At 39.2% G+C, this 25,298-nt stretch overlaps 1 protein-coding gene across 3 annotated transcripts in view; it reads left to right on the top strand.

The window, feature by feature from the left end:
• ACSL3 (acyl-CoA synthetase long chain family member 3) overlaps window positions 1-24,586 on the top strand; it is a 42,835-nt gene extending 18,249 nt beyond the window's left edge. The window contains exons 5-16 of one of the 3 annotated variants that reach the window (XR_004753353.1): window positions 5,082-5,191; window positions 6,547-6,685; window positions 8,390-8,540; window positions 9,133-9,256; window positions 9,550-9,621; window positions 10,438-10,577; window positions 11,214-11,386; window positions 12,417-12,491; window positions 13,556-13,747; window positions 14,984-15,098; window positions 18,741-18,934; window positions 19,128-19,266. Coding sequence is in view for 1 of the 3 variants with exons in the window: in XM_035335099.1 (XP_035190990.1) it covers window positions 5,082-5,191; window positions 6,547-6,685; window positions 8,390-8,540; window positions 9,133-9,256; window positions 9,550-9,621; window positions 10,438-10,577; window positions 11,214-11,386; window positions 12,417-12,491; window positions 13,556-13,747; window positions 14,984-15,098; window positions 19,128-19,285; window positions 21,122-21,285 (1,613 nt within the window). In the remaining 2 variants the exon portion in view is untranslated. Of the gene's footprint in view, window positions 1-5,081; window positions 5,192-6,546; window positions 6,686-8,389; window positions 8,541-9,132; window positions 9,257-9,549; window positions 9,622-10,437; window positions 10,578-11,213; window positions 11,387-12,416; window positions 12,492-13,555; window positions 13,748-14,983; window positions 15,099-15,321; window positions 15,427-15,475; window positions 18,005-18,740; window positions 18,935-19,127; window positions 19,286-21,121 lie in introns of those variants that run through there. The other 2 variants (XR_004753352.1, XM_035335099.1) reach the window with 2 other exon arrangements.
• Window positions 24,587-25,298: the final 712 nt, after the last annotated feature.

The following is a 25,298-nucleotide window of genomic DNA, read 5'->3' as shown; positions in this document are numbered from 1 at the left end:
TGTGCCTGTAAGTTTTAACTGGGCATTTTGTCAGTTCTTCAATTTTGATTTTAGTTAATCACATTAACTCTAGAAAGTGGAAAGGAATGAGTAGGTCATGAACTTACCTTAGAGATCTCTTTCTGATTAAAATTTGCTTAGTAACTCCTCTACCGAGCTATAAGACACTCCTTAATTCATACCTCAAGCAGAGCCTGATACCTTTTTTTCCTTTTGCTTTCTCTTCTTTCTGCCTCTTGACTTTCTCGTAGTCCATTTTGTCATTTACTGAATTCTAATATTACTTGAATGCTAATCTGAGACTTTGTTTGAGAATGGCCCTAGGTCCTGCTTGCTGCTGCAGAAACTTTGCTGTCCTGTGTTTAGTTTTGGTGAGCTATTAAAAGTCAGTCTCACTCTCATGGATAGTATCTGGTTTAATCGTTCTGTAACTGGATCCTTAACCCTGCAGTGGTCAGAGACTCAGCGCTCTGAGCTGGATGATGCTCCTTATTTTCTCACGCAGTGACTGTAAGAGAGATGTATTCTGGGCAGTTCTGTCTGGTGACAGTCTAACTTCTAGTTACTGATCCTTTAGTCCTCTGGTATTTCATTGCTGAGACCGCTAAGGGTGGAGCAATGCAGGTTCAGTTCGAGGAGGAGGTGCTTTCCCGGCAGTTTGGTGCTGGATGTGTACACGGGCTGGTTGCAGGCTGCGCTGGAGGTGCCTTTTGAAGGGCGGCAGGGCATTGTGGCTGGAGCTGTCCTCACACAGCTTCACTTCGCAGCGCGGCACAGACACAGATGCAAGGCCAGGCTGCTCCCCTCTCCTCACGTGAGTCACGTAAAGGGCCACGGTGGTGTTGAAGACGCATCTCAGCCAGGGCAGAAGCTTGCTGTGTGCTCTAACCTAGCCTGAGCATAGGCACAAGGATATATGCAGGAGCTCTAGGCCTAAGTTTCTTGCAAATAAACCCATCGAGTGCTGATCTTGGTTTGGTATAGGCGTTATTTTCTAATGTCCATTTCATCGCCATGCCTTAATATGCCATCCATGTAACTGCAGGCCTGCGGTGGGGGCCTTCTCAGGGGAGCATTCCTTACTTTCACAAAGGACACCTTAAAAGCTGCTGTTCCTTTTGAGCTTTGGCCTCTCCTGTCTCATGCCACGTTTAATCTTCTTTACTAAGAACCAGGTCAGAAAAGCCAGATGTGCCGTAGTTTCTGGTTTATTACCGACCTACACTGAAGATGTGTATCACCCACATTTTGGAAGCAAGCCTAGCAGAATTGTATCTACAAGGATCCCTCTCTGCTCTAACCATTTGCTTGATAAGCCATGGAGTTATGACTCTATAGCAGTTTTCGTGCAGTTCTGTGTGGTTATTTTGTGAATTCCCTTATGCTGTATTATCCCCTCAGCTTTAAGGGTCAGGTTATTTACAGGATAAGCTACAGTAGCCCATACCTTTCCCACATCTGCCTCTTGGCCTTTCATGATGAGATGACTGTCTCTCTGGGCAGGGGGGTAGAGTGGAAGTTTTATGCTGTGACTTTAGCAAGGTCTTTGGTACAGTCTCCTATAGCGTCTGCTCAGCTAAAGACTGGATGAGTGGATGATACGATGGATGGAAAATTCCTTGGAATTTTTCAGCCGAAAAGCCTGTGATCAGCAGTACAGAGGACAAAACTGGGAGGAGAGAAGCTTGCAGAAAAGGACCTGCAGGTCCCTGTGGAGGGTGAGTTAAACACGAGCACGTCGTGTGTCTTTGCAGCGAAGGCCATCGGCATCCTGGGCAGTGGTAGCACAAGCCTAGTAAGTAGGTTCAGGGAAGCGATCCTTCCCTTCTGTTTGAACACTGCTGAGACCAGATCCAGAGTGCTGTGTCCAGTTTGGGGTTTCCCTGTAGAAGAAAGACAGTGACATGCTGGAATGAGTCCAGTGGAGGGCTGCCAGGGTGATGAAGGGGTTGGAAAACACGATGAATGAGGAGAGGCTGATAGAAAGGGTCTGCTCAGCATTAAGACAAGTGAGTTGAGATCTCAGTGCTGACTAAATAAATCTACGTAATGGGACCACGCAGGGGGCGAAGCCAGGCTCTGCTCAAAGGTGTGTTCTGATAAGGCAGGAGGCAACAGACATGAGTTGCAACACAAAAATGTTTGATTAGATAATAGGAAAAACTTGTTCCCTGTGAGGGTGCTTAAATACCTGAACAGGAGCCTAGCAGCATTGTGAAACCTCCATCCCTGGAGATGCTCAAAACTGGAGTGGATATAGGCCTGAGCACCCTGCTCTAATGACCTCTTTTGGTTGGACTGTGTGATCTTCCCAGGTGCCCTCCTACCTAAATTCAATCCTCTCTTCATTGAGCGACTGCTGTTAATTTTCCTGCCAGAGCAGAGATTTATCTGCACAGGCTGTTCTCAAATGTGTAGCTTTGTAACTACACTTCTAGCGCACTGTGTCAGTTGGCTTTTAGCACTTTTAGGATATTAGATTCTCAGTGACTGTCCTGGGAATCAAATAAAAAGGCTTGCATCAGTTATCGTAACGTTGGAAGGGAAGTACGTTTATGAATACTAGGAAGCTTTTGTAATTTGGGGAAAAAAAAAAAAAGATAGTGAGTGGATGGGTGTCGTGTGTGTAGAATGGTATGCATATGCTTTTTGTTTTGTTGGGCTAATGTTTTAAATCCCTTGCTGAGACATGCTGCAGCACACTGCTGTCTGCTGTGGTATTTAGCATGTGAGCTGTATGTCATCCTTTATGGAGTTGTGACTTGTGTGTTGGCAGGTGATAACGTTACCCTGCAGCATTCACGCGGTCGTTTTGCTGAACGAATGATAAAACTCGGTTTTTGTCGAAGTAGTAGTGTGGCAAGGCATTGCAAAAACGCCTGTATGAACACTTCTCAGTTTTCAGATATCACAACAGCTAACTGCAGCTGCTCTGGTAGTGTTGTGACACTTTCTGAATAGGAAATGTTTTAAATCTGATGGTACACGCACAGAACTCTTGCTAACAGAACGGGTTCACGTGCTTTGTACCTGGTGCTGGAGAGAGTGTCTTTTGTATTTGAGAATTAAAATGGAGGAAGTCATTTTGATGTTGTATATCACTCACACAGAAAAAGTGGTTTGATGAGAAATACTGTGTTCTTGTTTGTTGGTTTTGCATCATTTGAAACTATGTAAGTCTTACATTTGCTCGAGGTAGAATGGGATTGCTAGCTGAAAAACAGGGAAAAGCAGAAAAAGAGTGATATCTGTAGCAGAAATTGAAATTTGTTTTGAATTTAAGACTTGCTTTTATTATTGCATATGTAAAGATAAGCGCAAAAGATAATCCCTTTGGGATCTGGTATATCTTCAAGGCAAAAAGGAAGGGAGGCCTAATGCCTAAACAATTTGCAGATGTGCTGGAAAGAATTTTAGGTGCCAATATGGAGAAGTGAGAATTTCACAGGTCAGTCACTGCTCAGTTTCTTCCTCTCCATGACATCATTCGCGGACAGACACCATTTTATAAATGGTATATCTGTCTGTTTCTTTCCTCTATCGCGTAACTCTAGGTTGTTTTTGATGTATTTATCTTGGTGATGAGTAATTAATTATATAAATGGTTAGTTTGGAGATTCTACTTTTCTTTCGAAGCAGTGTGGCGTTCCGGTTGTGCTTGTTGGCTTGGGGAAACTGAATTTCTGCTAGATGTTTATATAACAGGGGTCACCGAAGTAAGTAGGGAGAGCTCGTGGGAACTAGTAGAGGCACTCTTCTGGACTCTGCTCCCACCAAATTAAAGAAAACACAGTGCATGTGCATTTGCCCTGCAACAGTTCCGAACTATGATAGACTGTTTTAAGGAGGAAAAAATAAGTAGAGGTCAGCTATTTACTTCTCTGTGTAAGAAATGTCTGCTTCTGAGTTCTTCCTTTCTCTGCTATACTGAGTCAATAACTCCATGGATTTCAAATCCTAAGGATACGACAGAGTTTGATCTGCTGCTGCACTACAGCCCTAATTTGTAATAGGGTGTCTTGTTCTAATGATTATTGCTATGTTGAAGTTTTCAGCTAAATTTAGTTAAATTCAGATACTTGGTGTGATAGGACCTCCGGCACTGATGTTGGAATTCTCAGTAATTGTGATATCTGATCTTTAAAGGTTGTCAAGATGTGAGCTGCACTGAAGTGCTATTCCCCTATTTAGCATTCTGCTTGGAAAACAGGAAATCGCTATTATTTTTTTGAGAGTAATACCACTCTTCCTTTCTGAGCTGCCTTTTTTTTCCCCCCCGGCCTCTGCCTTTCTTTTCTCACGCAGATCCCCTAAGAATGGCAGGAAATGAAATCTGGTTTTAAAATCGTTAATGTGAAATAACTGCGGTTTAACACTCTATCGCTAATGAGCTGCCCTTTAATACCAGAAATGTAGTTTTTCTAACAGTCAATCTCCTCCATATTTTCTTACCTTACTATTCTGATTTCTCATGATGTCAGTTCAATGCTGTGATTGTGGTGATCAAACCTTAATTTTGTTATTTTAAATAGATGGGACAGTATGATAGTCACAGATGTGTTACAAGTCAGAGAACTGATCTGCCGATAAGATGTACAACAAGACTCTAGTAACTTCTTCTTAGCAGTCTGTTGTACAAGGCTAGCGACAAGAGTATATGAATTCTGAAAAGAGAAGTAAATAAATACTGTTTCTTACCTGTGTACAAAAGGACTATAAAACAGTGTGTAATAAATTGAGAACAGATGGGTACTTCTAAAATGGTAAAAGCCATGAAGATGAGAGAGCAGATCTAGAAGAGCATTACATAGGGTAATGTGGTTTTATACTACAAACTAGAGCTTGAAAAGTAGCAGACAGTCACACATACAACATTTGTTCTTTGTTCCCCCTGTGAATAACTGAAAATTATGCTGTATTTAAATCCACATCGTGTGTATTTTTAAAGTACAAAACACCACCACCTTCCTATTAGTTGATAAATTGCTTTACTGTTTTGCCTAACAGGTTAATCTCAGCCCTTTGTTATAAAACTGTATGTGAAAGTGTAAAACAAAGATTCACCTTTTTCTTTGTTTCAGTTGTTACTCTGTACGCTACTCTGGGAGGCGCAGCAATAGTACATGGGCTCAATGAAACGGAGGTGACCACCATCATTACGAGTAAAGAATTGATGCAAACAAAATTGAAGGTCAGGAAACTTATTTATTTGTGTGCCTTTCTCCAGTGTATCTGACCATGGTATGGAACAATGATTTATTGCCTTTCTGTAGTGCAGACAGTTCCTATAGAACAAGCATTTTGTATCTACCTTCATATACAGAAAAAAAAAAAGTTAACTTTGGGATTTAAGCTCGCAAATGACTTCTGACAACAAGATGAGCTATTTGCAACACTGAAGAGCTGTAATCCTGCCTGGAACAACACCTTTACAAGGAAGTTCTGTGGATTCAGTGCCTGTAAAATCAATAGTTTGAAGGAAATATGAAGAACAGAAAAATGTATGAACTAAACCTGGTTTCATACGGAGAACTTAGACCCGGTTGCTCCTTTCTCCAGAGGTTTACATCTTTATGAGTGAGTTAGTGTCAGCTGCTGATTCTTGTGTATTAATTGTCCCATGGTTAACTGCCCAGGGCATCTACAGGCCTGCAGCACTTAGAGTTCTTACAATTTATGTAAGTTACCCTTGCGTTGTCACTGCCAGTCCAAGAGGAATTTGAAACAAGTGATGTGTGGTAGCTTGGTGGTGGTCTATTTATTTGGCAAAGCTCTGAGGGCAGGATACCCACTGTTTTCCAAGACCTTACTGACCCAGATAGAATACGGAGGTGGAAAAACAAACCTGCGTGAGTCTGGTCATAGTGTGTTTTGGAGGAACTAGACCTTTCAGGTAGAGGAGTTGTGTAATTAAAAGCTCTGCAATATTGCTGCATGTTGAGAGAGAATTTTCCAAGCCTTATGTTTTTCTCTCAAGTTACTGGACTATAGTCTAGTAATCAATGTGCGTTGCAAGAGAATGCATTTCATCCGCTAGAGATGATAATTATATCTTCTTTCTCTGGAACTTTGATAAGTGTCGTAAAACTTGGGTTTTGTTTGAAATTCTTAACTACTGCTTAAGTAATCATTTTATGTATTTTTGCTTGCTGTTGGTTATTTTAAATAGCGTAGTAATCAAGGAGTAACCAAAGTATTGTCATGATCTCGGTGTCGCCAGCTGCCCAGGACCTTTTCTTCTCAGTGTTCTATGAGAGTGGAAAGTCAGTTTCCTCTTCTGATCTTCGTAGTCTTATTTGTGGGCTCTTCTTGAAATAAGACCCAGATTAGTAAATGGATGGAAAATTATTTGGACTTCTAAGTGGAAAGTTCAACTAATCCTACATATCTAAATGTGGAAAATTTCAAGCTTTCCAGCTATTTGAGCTAGATAGGTTTATCCTCTGATACTGTAAATGTTCAAATATTTTGTCTTTTTTAATCTGTGTGATAGATAAATTTCTTTTCTTGTTGGCACAAATTTCATGATTGTCTGAATTTCCACAGGAAATTGTTTCTCAAGTTCCACTGCTGCGACACATTATTACAGTGGATGGCAAACCAACAACATGGTCAGAGTTTCCCAAGGGTGTCATTGTTCACACTATGGCTTCCGTGCAAGCCATGGGTGCCAAGGCAGATGCTGGTAGGTTATCTTTTCTTTCCATTTGGATCATGTAAATTGTTGCCCTACTTTGACCCTGTTGAGTAAATTTGGGAAAATTGCACGTCTCAGAAAATTATGCAGTGGATAAAATGCTTTTAATAAAAACCGTCTTTTCCACAAGCGTCATGTATGTCAAAGAATAATTTTTAGCATATCTATTTAGACCAGGATAGAAATTTAGCATGCATTCTTATGATCAGATGAATTAAAAACAGGTTATGTAGAACACACAGAGGAAATACTTCTCTATTTTATAGCAAAAGGCATCAGTAATACGCTACCGTTAAATTCACAAATAACAAAACGTAAAATAACTATTTAAACTGGGTAGAACTTGGTCGTGGTTATTCTAAGTCTGATAGTCTCAGTCTACTATGTAATTTTCTTGAAATTTATTTCCAAACGATGTAACATTCTTAGAATTAGAAATTTCAGGTGTTCTAACTAGCTTGTCATAACAAATTTTTACTCTTAGCTCTGAAGGGCTGCTAAATCTAGTATCTTAAGGTTTCATTATATTCAATAGTTGCTTTTGTTCTTGTTCTCTGTGTTTTCAGAGTCTTCTAATCATTGAAGGCACATGAATGTTGCAATGAATTTTGTTTCAGGAGTGGGATGGGTGTTTAATCTGCCTGCTGTTGAAGTTTAGGGGAATGGTAGTTGTGCTGCCAATATGAAAACTCTCATTTTTTTAAAAAAAGATTGTTTTCCCTTTTTGATGTACCAATTTTTACTACTAAAATTGTTTAAGAAAACACCAACAGAATAAATTATGGCTACAATTCATTAGCTCCTGGAGGCTTTTTCATGCATTTGCTATGTAACAAGGCATCTAATCCTTCTTCCTCCAGTCTTTCAAACATTGCGTACAATAAAGGAATGTTACCTTTGAGTTAACCACTCATAAATTATGGAGTACTACAAGAAATTTTTTATGGTCAAGAACATTGTGCTTGTTACATTAAATCAGTGGGGTTCCTGTTATGTTGTTTCTTCTCTGCCGGTCCTTGCACAGGATGGACAGGGTTCAGTGAGAGGGAAATATGCTTTCACTGTTCTCATTCAGTGTGTGTTTTGCCACATGGATTGTACATTATGCAGTTTTTCCTCCAAGTATACCCAATTGTTTTCATATTTTCTGGCTTTCAGCGCAAGTATTTAAAAATGCTTTAATCCTATTAAAGCTATTGAACTTGAATATTTGTAGAAATTGGAGGTCATGTTGGCCCAGCAGAGCCTTGCTGTGAGCACTCAGATGAGGCAGCGTGTTACTTCTGTGCTGCAAGTGCATGACAAAGGAGCTTTGCAAATGGGGATTTGCCTTGTGCCAGCTTGGAACCATTGCAGCATAGCTTCATAAGCATAGGGAGCTCAGTGGTGCTTTGGAAAAGTCAGACCTGCCCATTTTTGTCTTGGGCAGGAAAACAGGAAATGTTAACAGGAACGAAGTTGTCTCCTAGGCTAGGGCAATCACTGGACGTATTTCTCAGCTCACACAAAGAAGTCCCTGCTCTTTATGAAGGCACTTAAGATTGCCCACAGACTTTTCAAAGGAAAGCAAAATGTAACGTCAATAGTCATGTTATATTAGAACAATTGCTATAATATGTTAGCATGTAAGATCTCCCAATCTGATAGGCTTTCCACATGTCATATATTCTCTTTTTTAAATGAAAATTACAGGGAACAAACAGCAGGCCAGGCCTGTGCCCTCAGATATTGCAGTGATCATGTACACAAGTGGATCCACAGGAATTCCCAAAGGAGTTATGATCTCCCATTGCAACATAATTGCTGGTATAACTGGAATGGCTGAAAGGATCCCAAATCTGGGGTATGTACCAACAATTACTTAACAAAAATGAAGAAGCTGGGTAGCTGCGTATAATTTTAGATGAATTACTGTGTAAAATATTAACAGTTTTATGTTGCTTTGTCTTTGACGCATCATACTGTGCACTGATGTCTGAGCATCTTCCAGTACTGCATTAAATGACATGATTACTCCATGTGCTGTCTCTCTCATCTTCTGTATGTGGGCAAGACCAGGACACAAAAGCCTGTGAGGCCGCCTTGCAGTAGAGTGGTTGAAAGCTACCTTAAGCAGTACTTCCTTTGGTTAGTGTTAAATTCTGTGGTTTCTTTCTGTTTGGTGCAGTTTTTAATCTTGTCCACAGAGCTGCCTTTGCAACCATAACACACGGTTAATTGTCTTGGGATGAGAAAACATCACACTTCATTCATGCCATAAGCCTACAGTATGTAATAACAGAATTTTGAAACAAAGTCCATCAGATTTGAAATACGTTCTTCATAAGCTCAAATGCATTCTTCCACTTTTCTAGTTCTTCAGTAAGCTTTGTATAAATTCAGCTTAGCGACTCTAATGGTGTGGCATAAACCTGTTTGTTAAAAATTCTTCACAGGGAAAAAGACATCTATATTGGCTATTTGCCTCTTGCCCATGTTCTGGAACTGAGTGCTGAACTCGTGTGTCTGTCTCACGGATGCCGCATTGGTTACTCTTCACCGCAGACACTAGCCGACCAGGTACGTTGTTGATATAAGCCCATGTAGTAGAAAATTACTTGTGTCAGATCTTAGTTGTGTGTGTTTGTGTGTATATATACACACAGTGTGTTTATTTGTTTGATAATGTAATACATCTCCGTTACTACAACTCATGAAACAGGATATTGGGAGTTAAAACTGATACTCTGGATTAGTGTTAATTGTTTAAAATAGAATTTAAATAAAAACGATTCGAAGATGTGCTATGTTATGTTGTTTCTTACGTCAAAAGTCTTGAATATGTCTGCTAGTAAACTTGTTCTTCATTTTAGTCCTCTAAAATAAAGAAAGGAAGCAAAGGTGATGTTACTGCACTTAAACCAACACTAATGGCAGCTGTTCCTGTAAGTAACTAAAGAATAATATAACATGGTAAAAATAAAACTCCTCATTCAGATTTTATCAGTAAAATAAATGCAGTGATCATTTAAAATATTTTTTAAGCTGGCCTAAAATAATATACTTGATATTTATTTATATGTTGAAGATAAACATACATCACCTGAGTGTCAAACCTGGAAGAAGTTTAAATAGCAGTGGGGATTAGACTGCCACTTCAGTAATCTGTTCATCATAATAAGCAGTGTGTGGATATGTACATCCCTGCTGTGTATTTACATGTTCATGGTATGTACTCTCTTCCTGATGACTGTTTTTAAGTCACGTATATGTAAAAAGATACAAACCTTATGGAATAATACATACATGATTTGAAAACAGCCACAATGTGGTAAAAACAGTCCTTGACACAGACGTCTCTTTACCTCATTAGACCTTATCTGGGAAGAGAAAATATGTCTCCACCTTGTAACATGTTAAAGATGGCGTTTGCCTGTTAGCAAGCAATGTGCTGGCTTTCACACTAACTTTTGAAGTGAGCATAAGGTGGTAGTGAAGAGAAACGGACTCATACCTGTGTAATACGTCATTGAACAAGGATAGTTAGCAGTAGGCAGCTTGGGGTTGCATAGTGCTCCTGCTCAGATTTCTGCTTTCCTCCTTTATGTGAGCATCTTGCTCTTTTTTTGTAATGGAAGGGAATGCAACTGGGAGTGGTCGGTCATCTGAGCTACGTTAGATTTCCTAGATTGTTTCCTTTTTATTGTGCTGAATTTAAGATTTCTCTTGCTTGGAGTTGAAATTTTTCTTTTTATAACCAGGAAATTATGGATCGGATCTACAAAAATGTCATGAATAAAGTGAATGAAATGACAAGTTTCCAGCGGAATCTATTTATACTGGCCTACAATTACAAAATGGAACAGATTTCCAAAGGTTACACTACCCCGCTTTGTGATAGGTAATTTTAACTTTTTTTTCTTAATGGTATCAGAAAATACTTATCCAAATCTTACTGTGTGACCGGTATCTGATTTTTATGCTTTTCTTTGTTTTAATGTTCATCCTCGGAATAAAAAACGAACAGGCCTGTAATGAATTGTAAATTGAAACAACAAATCTGTAGTTTGTGAGATGGCTTTAAGTATTTACTGATACAATTTACATGATTTATGTAACTTGAAGCTGATTTACATTTGTTGCATTATGTTCATCAGGGCTTTAGTGATGAGTTTATACGGTTCTTGGGTAAGATAGGAAATCTATAGGTATTCGCAGTCTTTACGTTTTCACAGAAGTCAGACTAAAGGGTAATTACAAAACTTATAGTTGATGTAAAATATTTTTAAAGAGAAAATCACAATTTTACCATCTTACTGAAATTGCCCTTTCAAAATATTTGATCCATCTTCAAGTCAGAATGTAGAAATAGATTTTTGAAATGTTGTTGTTTTTTATGGAAAACCTTTAAATGTGCTCCTGCAAGGTTTTCTGAAGTTTACATGAAGATGGATGAAACTTAAAACTTAAATACAAAATCAGATGCTCTCGTTTTGTTTTTAAGCAACAAATTCATATTCTCATCTTTGTATTTTAGCCTTATTTTCCGGAAAGTACGAATGCTACTAGGTGGAAAAATTCGCATCCTGCTTTGTGGAGGAGCTCCACTCTCTGCAGCAACCCAGCGATTTATGAACATTTGTTTCTGTTGCCCTGTAGGACAGGGGTATGGACTAACTGAATCAGCTGGAGCTGGAACCATCACTGAAGGTTGGTGTAGGTGCATCCTTGCTGAGTGCTCTATGGGGATAATCTTTGACAGTCCCTTCATTTGGTTTTTGCCTTCAAACATAATTAGGAAATGCTGTTAGCCAAAAAATTTACAAAATAGTAGGAGTACTAGGTTTGACTCATTGTGCTAAAGCTCGTGGGGTACGTATAAAATCACTGTTCTCATTTGTAATAGAGAAACTTGTAGGAGCGTGAATGAGATCTTGGCAGTATTGTGCTTACTAGTTGAACTGAATAAAGTATTAATTTTGGTGAGCATATTGAGACGTTAGGAAAAAAAGAATGAATACAAAAACCTGTGCCAAATTTTAGCTTTATATAACACGGAACTTCATGGTTACAGTTGCTTTTTAATCCTAAAATTCCACTCGTATTCAGTGGTGGCAAAACAGAGCTGCTGGTTTTTGTCAGTGGTGTGAGATAGCTAGGAGTCATATGAGAAGTATCTAATGTTCAGTGCTATTATGCTAGACTGTAGAACATGTATTGTTCCGTAGTGATCCACAGGCTGCTGGGATGTGGCTGTTATTCCGAGAGGTCTTTGCTAACGGCTTCTTTAGTAGTTTGGAGGAGGGGAAAAAAAAAAATCACTGTAGTAATTTGGGAAGGTGCCTGGATGCAGAAGCATTGGGGATTGAAACCAGGAAAGAGAATCAAAATGCTGAATCTCTGGATTGTTATGAAATACTGATGCTTATCATTTCAAAGTCAAGCAAGCACTATTAAAAGTTGTGCTGCTTCTACAGTGTGATCCGTGTGGACACAGAGTCAGAGCTGTGTCGATGTGGCTGGAGCTATCTGTAAATACAGCCATCTGCTCTATTGCAGGATGAGGAATTTATCTGTGTTACCTTGATATATCCATTGGTATTTTTGGAAATTCTGTTGTGTATGTTAACATTAAACTTCACAAATAATTAATTTTCACTAAATGAAGTGCGTGACTACAAAGACTTTTCTTGTCAGATATGGTAATTTTATTCTGAAAAATGCTTTTTAAATATTTTAGTTTGGGATTACACTACAGGAAGAGTGGGAGCACCTTTGGTCTGCTGTGAAATCAAACTAATGAACTGGGAAGAAGGTAAGAATTTATATGATTAAATGATAGTGCATTTGCAAGACATATGGCTAGTGTTCTGTAGGGTTTTGCTTAGTAGTATTAATTAGACTGTTTCTTGCCTTTTTATTTTTTTAAATCCTACTTTTCCCTATATATATTTGAACCTATATACGTTTGATCTTGGAGGGGGGGAAAGAAAAATAAATTCCTCTGATTTTTAAATGTAAACATATCTAGGCAGAAGCTATCAACACATCAATAGTGTTTTTATTAGGTTATATAATGGCTTTTTTTTGCCAATACTTTTTCATTTATTTCCGTCACTTTAAATGCATATTGTTTAAGTGCATACGGCATTGCTCGTTTTTCAGGTTTGGAGTAGTTTTCTTGCAGGAGAGGGTGTAAGTCTTGTATGTTGCATCTTGGAGTTGGTTTCAGTAGCCTTTAACTGAAATCTATGCACAATACCTTCTGTTGTCATTAAGAAATTTTAAAATAGACTTCATAATATTATTAATAAAATAAGTAAGACAGTGGCATATGGAAAGGTAGCTTAATGGGTGCTGTATAAAATACATTTAATGAAATTTCAAGTGTGGTTAGACTATTTCTTCTAAGCTAGGCTTTTATGTATTGCAGAGTAGAGCTACATAATACTTGAGGGAGTTCTGGGGCTAATATGAGACCTGAGATTTTGGTAGTTTTTCTTCCTAAAATACAAGATGAAAATTATCCTTTTTTTCTTCGTTTGAGCCTGTGTGAAGCTTATAAAGCAGGTTTGTCCTGGCAAAAATAATAATAATAATAAAAAAGCATAGAAGTGGCATCTGCCCTCCACATGCATGTGAATTTCATTGTTTGTAAGCACGTATCTTAAACAGCTGCTTCTATGTTGAAAAGAAATGGAACCAGCTCTTCTCTTACTTTATTATGCAGGCAGTGTTTTCAGGTGTTGACTAAGTGTTTTTTCAAGTGATGGCTGAGGGCTTATTAATTTTTTTTGTATTTAAATAGTAACAGTGATAGGAATTCTTGCTTTGGAATGTATTTTTAATTCCTGCTGACTTAAGAAAAACTATTTTCAGGTGGATATTACAACACTGATAAACCATATCCTAGAGGTGAGATTCTTATCGGGGGTCAAAATGTGACTGTGGGCTACTATAAAAATGAAGGACGAACCAAAAAAGATTTCACTATTGATGAGAATGGGCAGAGGTGGCTTCATACTGGAGACATCGGAGAGTTTCATGAAGATGGATGTCTAAAAATAATTGGTGAGTTCATAGATTCAGGTAAACACATAGATTATTTTCAGGGCTGCTAAATACTGTAGTTAACAAAAAAAAAATCTACATATCTTGGCATGCAGTCCAAAATCCTATGATTTATCCTAAGAAAATTCTGATATCTTAACATATAAACATAATCATGTGCTTTTAAAGCTATTTTTTAAAACATTTGTTTCCTTTCAAAACAGACTGAACACTGACTCAGTCTGCTAGTGAGTAGTAAGTAGTTCAGTGTAGGCTAACTTGAGCTAGATAAGCGGTCTTAGGTTTTACAACTTTGTAAGTGTGAAGTTTGAGTGAAAGGGCTCTTTTGTAATGTGTGCTCAGGAGTTATTGTTATTATTATTATTATTTAAATCTTACTGTTCTTTATGAGAGTATTCCTTTATTGTAAAGCAACTAAGGGAAAAACATTCTAAGGTAAAGATGTTACTCGTAAGACTGTGAAAGTCTCCTAATGCTGTAGGCACAAAAATAGGTGCCTATAGCCTGCCAAGTGTCTCTCTTGAAATCAGTGGATGATTCAGCATGCTCTTTAATTCTGAAAACTAAGCTTACTTGTTTTACTAAATGAGTAAAATCTTAGGTCCCATTGCAGCTGCCTTTCCCTGGTCAAACAGGTAAAAGCCACAAACGACTTTGTTTGAATGCTTGTACAGGCATATAGCAAAGGAGAGGTATTCCTGGCTGCCAGCACAGTCAGGTACGGCGGCTACGGTGCTATAGTCACCTTGATTTTGTGTCTACATACAATAAGCTGAAGTATTTTGGGCTGAATTTTCAGTTTCAATTGTTGTGTTTCAAATAACAGATGGACAGTTGCATTTTAAATATGGATTTAGCTTAGGAATAAATAGTGAAATGTCACCAAATGCTGCCTCTGCTGCCTCCGGCACCTGGACCAGACAGCACAAAATGTGTGCTTCTAGCCAAACACTGTTTTTTACATAACCCTAGTTGTCTTCCATTCACTTGCTAGTGCTACAATATAGGAGATGCTGTTTAAAGGCAGGAAATGCATAGAATTGAAGTGTGGCTCGTGTTTAAGCAAAGGACAGGTTGATGAGATTGAAGTCTGGAAATCTGATATTAACTATTTCTGGTACATTCACCAAACATGAGTCAGCTTTCCTTTTGACATTTAGACGTTTCAGAAAAGTATAAATTCAATGCCTAAACCTTTGCGTTGCATAATTAACATTTTTTTTTTTTCCTCAACAGATCGTAAAAAAGACCTTGTAAAACTTCAGGCAGGAGAATATGTCTCTCTTGGCAAAGTAGAAGCAGCCCTAAAGAATCTTCCACTGGTAGATAATATTTGTGCATATGCAAGCAGGTAAGAGGCAGCTGATGTTTTGATGTTGCTATATTCTTTGTCTGTCCTACTGAAGTCATATGCAAAATGTTTTTTCTCCAAAGCGTGTTTTTTTTTTAACTTGTTGGAAAAGGATTTTGTTTAAAATACAATGGAATAGCTTTCTTTATCAAAACTAAGCATCTGAACTGTGTGTTTTTATTTTTCTTTTCCCATTTTTTCTGCTGTTTCTTGGAAATGCCAAGAATGAGTCTTTCACTCCCTTTTTCCCAACCTGAAAAGCAGCTGAGCTTTGAAGGCTAACTGCATTCATAACAGACATCACTCAAGCACTTTAGGGATACTACCTAATCCTACCTAGATACTACCTAGATACTACCTAGAGATACTACCCTAGGAGAGAAGCCCTAGTGGACCTTGCTCCTTGCTGTATTCAGCTGTGAGCTGTTCTTCAAAGGGAGGGGAATGAAAACAAAAGCCCCAACAGCCCAGAAGCTGCTTTGTGTCCATGCAGAACACCCGCGGAAGCCTTGAAGCTGGAGAGAAAACACTGTAAATCCTATGCAGACCCACAATTGATTAAAAAGTGATGAAACATCCTTTCTATTTTCTTTCTAAGTGTACTACCAAGTTAGGCATATAAGGGCTCAAACATGTCTGAAGTTTCTATTTGTAGAATTTCGTATCTGTACAGAACATAGACTTAAATGTACAAATATCCTTCAGATGCTTTTGGTTTTCTTTTGTCATTTTGGAGCATCTGAGTGATCAGAGATGTTCTATTCAGTATGATATACATTCAAAACAATTTTGTAGGAAGCCAGAACAAACACACCAGAGAATTGCTCAGTAGTAATAGTAAACTAACTTTTGGTTTGTTCACCTGGTTCTTTGTGTTTTTCTTAACTAACAGTTTTCATCACATAACTTTAGTTTTGACAGCTTCATAAAAATAGGCTAAGACATACTGGACTGCTGCTGAGAAGCTTTCATGGTATTAGGCTTTTATTATGATTTTCACCTAACGAGCAAGTCTCATATTGGCTTACTTTGCCTGCCTGGGGTTACATGCATGTTCTGAACACTCCCTGTAATCAATGGAGAAAGAAGCTCCTACCACTGGTGACTGCTGTCATGCTATGACTGGAATTCATTCTACAGCTGTACTGTCAAATTTTTTGTTAATTTTGCCAGGTCAACGTAGCATTTACAGTGTACTAGAATACTCAATGACCTGTAAATTCCAGTAATTCTTCTACAATTGATACCTTCGTATACCATAATTCAAATACTTGATGTGCATTGACTGATGTTTTGCAAAGTGATAGCAATGAAGTTTTTAAAATTACTAAGATTGGAATTTCTTAAACAGACTTCTGTGGTCAGTCTGCAGCATTCCTTAAGTAGAAGAGCCATCCATTTTACTGGTCAATCTAGCAAAACATATATACTGCTTTTCCTAATAATAGCTTCTTAATTGATGCACTTTTAATTGCGTCATAAGATCATTGTCGCAAAAGCGTACTGTTACTTTTTGTATGCTTTTGTTCAGCATAATTTGGAGAAAGAATTTGGCTCTCGAAGAGCTGTGTAGGAGTGCAGATCGAGTAAACGAGAGAGTTCAGCTTTAATAGATCAGCTTTCTAGATATACTTGTTCTTTAATGGTGTTAGGTTTGCCTTGGACATTTATGAAAGCTTTGAGATTTTATTTTTTTAAATATTAGTGTTTGTACAGTCAACTCCATATATTTGGAATGTACACCTGACTGGAGTTTGAAAAAAAATAAGTTAGCTACCTCTACTAGTTGCAAAGTTATTTGTGAATTACCAAGATAAGGAGTTTGTGGCCAATCTGGTTACATGTTGCTGCAAAAAAAAAACACTTTAAAAAAAAAAATCTCACCAGTTTCCGCTGTGTTTGGTATGCTGACTGTAAAGAAATGAACTGGGACAGGAGAGCTGATCAACCTTCCCTTAGAAATTAGGACAGATAGCTTGATCAGTGGATCTCAAGCATCATGTCAAGAAACAGAGTAGTTCAGTCACCTGAGGAACAGGCAAACATGGTGAAAAAATGAGTTCTCAGCAGGAAGCTCAAGGATACAAGGACCAGACTTCATAGAATTGGTGGTACGGCCATGTAGTGCCACTGCAGGTGTCTTTTTTGGTAAGTCCGAGGGCTGTATTCAAATAGGATCTCGAGAACAGAAAGGTAGGAAGGATGTCTAGGGTAGGAGAGACTTTGGCAAAATCTCGTTTATAAAATGAAGAAAATAAAGTGAAGAGCTCCAAGTGGCTTTTTCCAGAAAAAAAACTGTAGTTGGATGAACTCATTTGTCCATAGGAATTTTTAGATGAACTGAAAGCTTGAGGCTTGCCCAGCCAAGTGATTACTTCTGTTTGCTGTTTGTCCCTGGAGATGCTGAAGTATTGCTGAACAGGGCCGTAAGCCTGTCAAAAGAGCATAGGAGCCAGGGATCAAAGTGCCGGAGTCCTTTGTGTTCTGCACGTAGGTTGGTCGGGAGCAGCCGTGCCGGAGGTGAACACGTGGCTGCAGTTAGTGACAGAAAGACGTCCTAGGCAGAAGTATACAAATACAAGAAGAGAGGAGGCTCTGGGTGCGTTGGGATTACGATATGTACACGTTACAGAGTAGATGCCAAGTGAAGTCACAGAGGGTTTGGTGCAGCATATGGGAGAGAGGCAAAGACAGAAGGTCAGATGCAAGTAGTAAGTGATACTGAGGCTAATGTGAAGCCTTTCTGTAAATACATTCTTAGAAAACTAAGACGGGTTTGGAGTCAGCCAACAGACAAAGCTTGTCAGCAGATGATGACAGGGAAGCCTGTGTTTGGACTTCAATGCAGTTTTCACGACTGCCAATTACTGTCAATATGTAATTCATACCAGTGACAAAAGAAAAAATCAGCTTACATTGGCCAAAAGGGTCTTTAGAATTAGTATTTTAAAATTATCTTACAGTCCTTAAAAGATACACTAAAGTAATCTCCACGCCAGGGTTATGGTTCGGTATTTTTTGCATGAACCATCTGTGTAGTGGAAGAGAGTTGAAATGATTTTACAAGTCTGTAGGTGGGTAAGGTAGGGCGGGACTGAGGTCAAGTGGAGGACAGAGTCCGAATTCAGAGTGAGCTTGGCTAGATGGAGATACTGCTTAACAGAAGTCAGTTTAAGGGAGACGGTATGTAAATCATACACGTAAATGTACAGGATAAAGAACCACCAGGTGGTAGCAGTTGAGTAGGAACTGATCTGAGTCTGCAAGTGCTGTGCTGTCTTATGCAGGTAAATAGGATAACATGGCTTCATCAGGTGCACAATGGTCTTCTTGCTCTAATAAACATTAAAGGGTTTTGGTTCCATACACAACACTTCAGAAAAGGTGGACCTCTTGAAAAGAGTCCAGGAGGAAACGGAAACATCTGGTCACAGCTCTGTGAGGCATGACTTACAAGGAAGGGGCGTTTCTTAAAATCCTAAAGAAAAGGAAGTAGAGTGAGCGTATGGACAATCACCTGAAAGAGAAAGAGAAGTCACTTCCCTTACAGACGCAGGCGTTCTTTGAGATGTGTTGTGCATATGCTTATTCCACAACCTGCTCTCCACCCCCTCTTCACTGCAGTCCTCTACTCCTCTACAGTAACTGGATTCTGCAGTTGAGAGGAAACTGAGGTAGGGAAGCCGCACTCCAGTCTTCATACCGGGATGCAAAACATGAGGAGAGGCAGGGCACATTGACATCGTGTGGGTACTGCTTCCCCAAAGCCTTGAGCATGAGGCACAGTGGAATATGCATATAGACAGCACACCTTGAAGCAATCCAGTTGCTGTAAGGTAAGTAGCTTCTCTTTCTACTTATTTTGAAGCAGGCAAAGGTAATTTGTGTACTACTTCAGAAGGTTTATCAGGTGAACAAAAATGAGCTGTTGAGAGCAATAACTGTATGAACTGCACCCCCCCATCTTGAAATGTTTTTTAAGAGGTGTTAATGTTACAAAATGCATACTAAAATACATGTACTTCTCAGTTTCCATTCTTATGTCATTGGATTTGTTGTGCCAAATCAAAAGGAGCTTGTAGAACTAGCTCGAAAGAAAGGATTTAAAGGAACCTGGGAAGAGATCTGTAACAGTCCCGAGATGGAGAAGGAGGTACTGAAGGTGCTAGCTGAGGCTGCCATGGCAGGTGAGTAGCTGGGTGGTAAATATTAGCCTTGTGGACAGTGGTGTCTGTGAAATGGATATGCCCTAAAAATGTCCTTGTGCATGTGTGTTTTACTATGTTGCATGAGAACATACATGAAGTGAAATTCTCATACAAGACCCAACAACAGCAACAACAAAAAGAACAAATGAGGGTAGGTCACAGAAGCAGCTCAGTTCTTTTGGTCCGTGCAGTCTTGTAACTTCTCTCTTTTACTGTGGCCAGTACCTGAGCAAAGAATATAAGTACAGGACAAACACATGAAGCATAGCTCAGTTCCTTTATATGTGTGTCTGATGCTGTTCAGGATTTCCTGTAGTATCTTCTTGATACGTCTGGGGGGGGGGTATTGGGCAGTCTCACATGCTACACACCTCTGTGTAGGTGATGGGGGAAAAAAAGCCCACAGTGAAGTGGGCTCTCCTAGCCTCTAGTGATTTCTGTCTGAGGGATTTCCTAAACACAAAGCAGTGTCTTTGTAGCTAATGGCTTTCAGCAGACTTCTCTTCGTTAACCCTTCAGCCCTATTTTAAAGTTACATCAGTAGCCGTGCTATCTTGTGGCTGAGGTGCACAGCTCAGCGATGTTAAAGGTGAAGAAATGCCTTTTGTGTGTATTAGCCCAGCCATCTGCTAGTTTAATTTGATTCCGCTGAGCTCTTGGGTTGGAAGAGCCAGTGAACAGTCACAAATGCAGTCAGGGCTTTTCTCTGTCTATTATACTTCCCCTCAGCTGTATCTTTTTCATGCTAATTGGCTGTGGTCTATTTAGCTGTTCTGCTGCAGAACTATTCAGTGGCTCTGTGATGCTTTTTCTTCTTATGTAATAATTCTGCCTTGTTGTTTTTTTGCATTTGACTATTACCAAGAACGGAGCTTTTTACAAATAGCTGTCAGTTACAATGGCAGAATGCTTCTTAAAATGGTCAGTGTGGGGTTTAAATTTGGTTTTCGTTTGCATTCTCTTTTATATCTTTCTGCCATGAGTGTTTTCTGCTGTTTTGTTCTGCAGTCACTCAGTATCGTGATGTCCTTCTGCAGCTCTTTGCAATATGCCTTTACCTTTTCTATCCCGGATAATTTTATACTTCCATCAGTCTTTGCCCTGTTAATCTTCACCTCTCCTCCACATTGCTTGTGAATATTTTAAACCTCTGAGCAGTGTATTTGCAGAGTTCTGTTACTGGAACATAATCTTACAAAGAATGCAGTCTCGGTACTGCAGCAGACGTTTTTTCTTGCCCCATGTCTCTGTTAGATTTCAGTTCAAGGCACAGAACAAACGGGCAAAATCTTTCTAAGAAGCTGCTGTGGTGGAGCTCATGTACAACATCCCCTTCCTGTTCTTTGTTGTGCAACACTAAGTATTTTAAAGAGCATTGTACTGTTGCAAATAGATTGTTAAAGTCAATGAAATGGAATACTTGACTTAATCCTGAGGCATTTCTACATAGAGTGTGTCGATTAATATTTTTGTCTTTTCCCGTAGTATCATAGGCTTTAAAGTAAGCACTGAGGCTTTTCTGAAGTTAGGGAGCAGCACAGATACTCAAACATCAGGGGTTTATTTCAGTGTCTCTGGGGAACTGGAGAATAATCAGCGGTAGGTCCTGTAACTCGACTTGTGACCACACTGGGGTTTTTAGAGCCTGACCATGGGGAGTTTGTGGAGCACTTCTTCAGTCGTATCATATGCTTTTGTGTGTGAGAATGTGGTTCTTCTTTTTTTTTTTTTTCGGTTAATTTTAGAAAACGGTATGTTTACCTTTTTCATTAAAAATGGTTGTGTGATTTTTTTTGTTTTGTTTTGTTTTTGCAGCCAACCTGGAGAAGTTTGAAATACCAGTAAAAATCCGTTTGAGCCCTGACCCTTGGACACCCGAGACTGGCCTAGTGACAGACGCGTTCAAACTAAAACGCAAAGAGCTTACGGCGTACTATCAACAGGACATTGATCGAATGTATGGAAAAAATGTAAAATAATTCCTTTTTCTGCACCACTTTGCTACGGTGAGCTTGGATCAAATAGGAAATACTTGAATCGCCTGTCTCAGCACTTGAGATCAACACACAAAACCACCATTCCTCATTTGCAGCATAAACTGTTATTTCTGATAACATCACCCTGATGGCCGGCAAGTTTAGTAAAATGTTACGGCAGCAAACTTGTGTCTGTCTCCTTTTTTTTCCCAGTTTTCTCTGCTACCTTGTCAGTCTGTGGATTTTCCTGACTCTTTTTTGGGAAACCATGATTCTGAAGCCTCAAGTTTTTAAACATTTATAAATCCTGTATAATGTTTTATTTGTATCTTTAACATTTGGATGTATATAGAGAGAACTTGGCTATATAAGAAATGGTAATGCTGGGGGCCTTTTTTACCTAATTATTTAAATATAAGGAGGTATTCGTGTTGTGACATTATGTAAATTAAAAATGCTTATAATGAGATCACTGTTGAACAGGGGACCAGGTTCTGTGCTGCTGTGCTGTTTTTCTGTGTAAATCTGAGGGAGAAAACGTTTGACGCTATAGCTTGTGTAATACACCTTTAATACGTGCCTAATGGTTACTCTTATTTTTACCTGTAAATGAAAAGGTGGTCATGGCACAGCTGTCTATAAAGGCGGGTACTCTTGCAGGTGTTAGTTAAATCTTTATTGATACAAAAGATGATATTAACACAGCAGGAATTACACCTAAGAATTTCTCAAATACAGAAACTCCTTTTTGAAATAGCGCGTGAGCGTTCCGTACAGTAGCTGAATTGCATGGAGCTAGTAAGAGTTCAGAGGTAATCTCATTTAGCGCTTTGTAACTTTGACTTTTTAGCAGAGGGACTGTAACAAACCCTGTTCTGTTTTGTTATCTTGTTAGATTTGGGCAACACACTGGGTTTGCTCTTCTGTTGTTTGTGAAACTCTGATAAGAACCCTCTTCTGAGCTAGCTGCAACCCAGTCTTACCGGGGGGATTTTTAAAGTCATAATGACAGTTACGTCCTCAGCTCACACAGTGCCTAGCTGCCCTTTGTGCCATTAAAAATCTCCCTGCTAATTCTGTGTTTTTATTTAGCGTTTTTGTTTTCCTTTTAAAAACAGGCATTTGAAGTATTTGTCAGCCAGCGTCATGTTTGTTAGTTGCTTAATCATTACACCCCATTTCTTGCTCTGGGAAGGTCACAGCTCTGTTTTACTGCAGATACGTGAATATTGTTTGAAGCGTTATAGGGGATCTTTCTGTCTTAAGTGAGAACATTTTAGATTTGTTTCAGATGTGAATTTTATTTTCAAAATACTTCTAGAAAGACTGTTTTAGTCAGGGTTACATGAGAATGTGATAAAGCATACGTCTGTTGACTTTGTGATGGGGCAAATATTCAAACAGTTTAATAACAATAAGTTAATTCTCATGTTTATCGTCTTTAAGTAAAGGTCTTGATGCTTACTACCGCTGTACGGTAGCATACAGCAATTCCGAACAGCACGAGCGTTATCTGGCAGAGGGAATTCCTGCTGCTAGCATTTGTGAGGCTTTGATACAGCAATTGTGGAAAATGTTTGATATGCAAATTCTTACTAAAAAGCATTCTGAAATACATTATTTAAAGTAACACTTTCCATTGACTACAGAAAACAGTTCCATAGCAGGTCAGTGTTACTAAGTAGTGACTCCAGTTCTGGTAAAATGATGGGGATTTGCTGTATTTTGTGTTAGGTTATCATCGCTCCTGCTATGCATGGATTTCCTCTGCTGCTGCCTGTCAAAAATTGTTACGTTTGGTAAATTCTGGTGTAACAGGTCAAATGGAAATGCAGTTGTAATTTATTTTTGGTTGTATTTAGAGCATTAATGCCTTCAGCTGGAAAGGGTGGAAAACAAAGCACCAGAAAGTGAGTTGCCAAGTCTGTAGGGAAGTGTCACATCGTATGTTAGGTTCTCATCGTATCTGTGCTCCATCAGCAGGTTCCTGAATGGTTTGTGCTCAGCACAGGATGTATGTTGATCAAACGGTTTTGGTTTTAGTGCAAACGAATAAATTGCTGAAGTGCTGTGTATGTCACGCGGTGCATTGCGCAGCAGATTTAAGAAAAAACAAATCTGCCTTTGGCAAATACAGGAGGAATTTGAAATTAGTATCTCATTCTGCTAAGGGTCTAAACGCACTTTCGAGTAAATCGGAAATGAAACTCAAATGGTTTGGAAATAGTTTGTTGTTGTTTGTTTGTTTGCTTGTTTTTGTTTTTTCTAATCCAATCTCAAGATTGGGTTGCAGTCTAACAGTGCATTTGATCTTTCAGTCCATTTTATATTTAAAATTGGTGTCAATATATGTAGTTCCTTAGACATCAGATTTGTGGTGAACCTTTATTTCTTCTACAGAATGTGAAAATAAAGCGGTTCATTCATTTTAGCTCCAGCGTAGAAGATTAGAAGGATTTTTTAAAATAGTTGTGTGGGCTTAATCTTTTGTGATGAGTGTGTTTTCCTTTCAAGTTAGAACAAAACAGGGAATTTAATACTTCTATGTTCTGCATTCCTCCAGGTCCCACTGAGGCCACCTGTCCTGTGGGTGTCCGTGCTTCTCAGTGTTACCTGGCCAGGGCTGTGGTGGCACTGGACTGTAAGTCACTGCTGATTTTCAGGTGCTGGGCTTCCTTGTTCCTGCAGTCTCAGTCCTGTAGCCTGCCATGGCAGCCAAAATGCCCAGCAGGCACCACGTTGTTACCCTGTGCTCTGACATTGCTGAGCACAAAGGCGGCTTCCGGGGAGTTTGAATTCCTGGTGGTACCAGCAGAGACCCACTGCTCACCAGCCAACAATTTGCCTGGTTATCTTTCCTTTTTCTCAGTGTTTTTGTCTTTCCATGCCCAGTGTAACAGGAACAACGTCAAAGCCACCCGATGGAACGTGTTGCACGTGTCCCCTGGCACATGCAGACCGCCGTAGCGTAAGTTCTGCAAAGTGCATGGTTAGAAGTAGCAGCCCCCATCACAAGGGGGATTTTGTAGTGAGAAGAGCTGTAACTTTTGAACAATCTTTTTGAGCTCAAAATAAGAACAAGGGTTATATACCTCATCTGAGGGGCCCCCAAAGGGGTGGGGGGATTTCTACTAAAACTTTTGTAAATATAAGACTTGCAGGATTCTGAATTGGGAATTGTAACTACTTTTCCTGTTGTGAAAATGTATGTAGTATAAAAACACATTTCATTATAACGACCAAGAAATTCCAGGGATGCTGTGAATTCCAAGGATCTCTTTCGAATTCCTACAATTATCAAAAAAAAAAAGTTTCAGGCCTTTAGACTAAATTTAATCTAGGTGTCATAAGTGTTCTTTGCAGAGACTATTCTCTGCAATTTTCTCTCACAAATACTATTATTTGTGGGGTGGGTTGGAAAACTAAAAAATTATGTATCAGAAAAAGACCTTGCAAGCTAACTGATGCTGCTGTTACTGCAGACTACACCCAGCTGCCCACTGAGATGTGGTCCTTCTTGTAGCTTAGCAGTAAAATGTTTTGCTGAAGTGAAAGCAAAGAACAACATGCAGCTGAAGCTGAGACCATAATGCCTATCGTCGTGCTGCTGGCTCTATAGATAGGATGTGGAAAAAGCTGTGGGATTGAAACCATACGTAAAAACATCCTGTAAAGCTTGTAAATTTATGCAGAGATGGCCATAGGACATCGGACTCCTTTGCAATAACCTTTTTCCTGCTAGAATTCACAAGCTTCTGTACTAAAGCTACGTCTAGGCCATGCAATGCAGCGATTTTCATTTCTTTCATGTGGTGTATTAACTCCTTCGGGCTTTCTATCCGCGTGTGTACATCGGCTTCCTTACCGGTAAGAGGAACAATCGTCAACGTGCGTACACCTTGGGCCAGGCTGAGAAATGAATTGAATGACCAGTTGTTTATTACTGTCATTGGTTATTTAACGTAAACCCATTGTCAATGTGATCTTGGTTGTTACTATGACCTGCCTGAACATTG

The sequence above is a fragment of the Oxyura jamaicensis genome, chromosome 9 (assembly GCF_011077185.1).
Source record: "Oxyura jamaicensis isolate SHBP4307 breed ruddy duck chromosome 9, BPBGC_Ojam_1.0, whole genome shotgun sequence".
NCBI classification, from domain to species: Eukaryota; Metazoa; Chordata; class Aves; order Anseriformes; family Anatidae; genus Oxyura; species Oxyura jamaicensis.
This window is presented reverse-complemented; position numbering and strand designations above follow the sequence as displayed.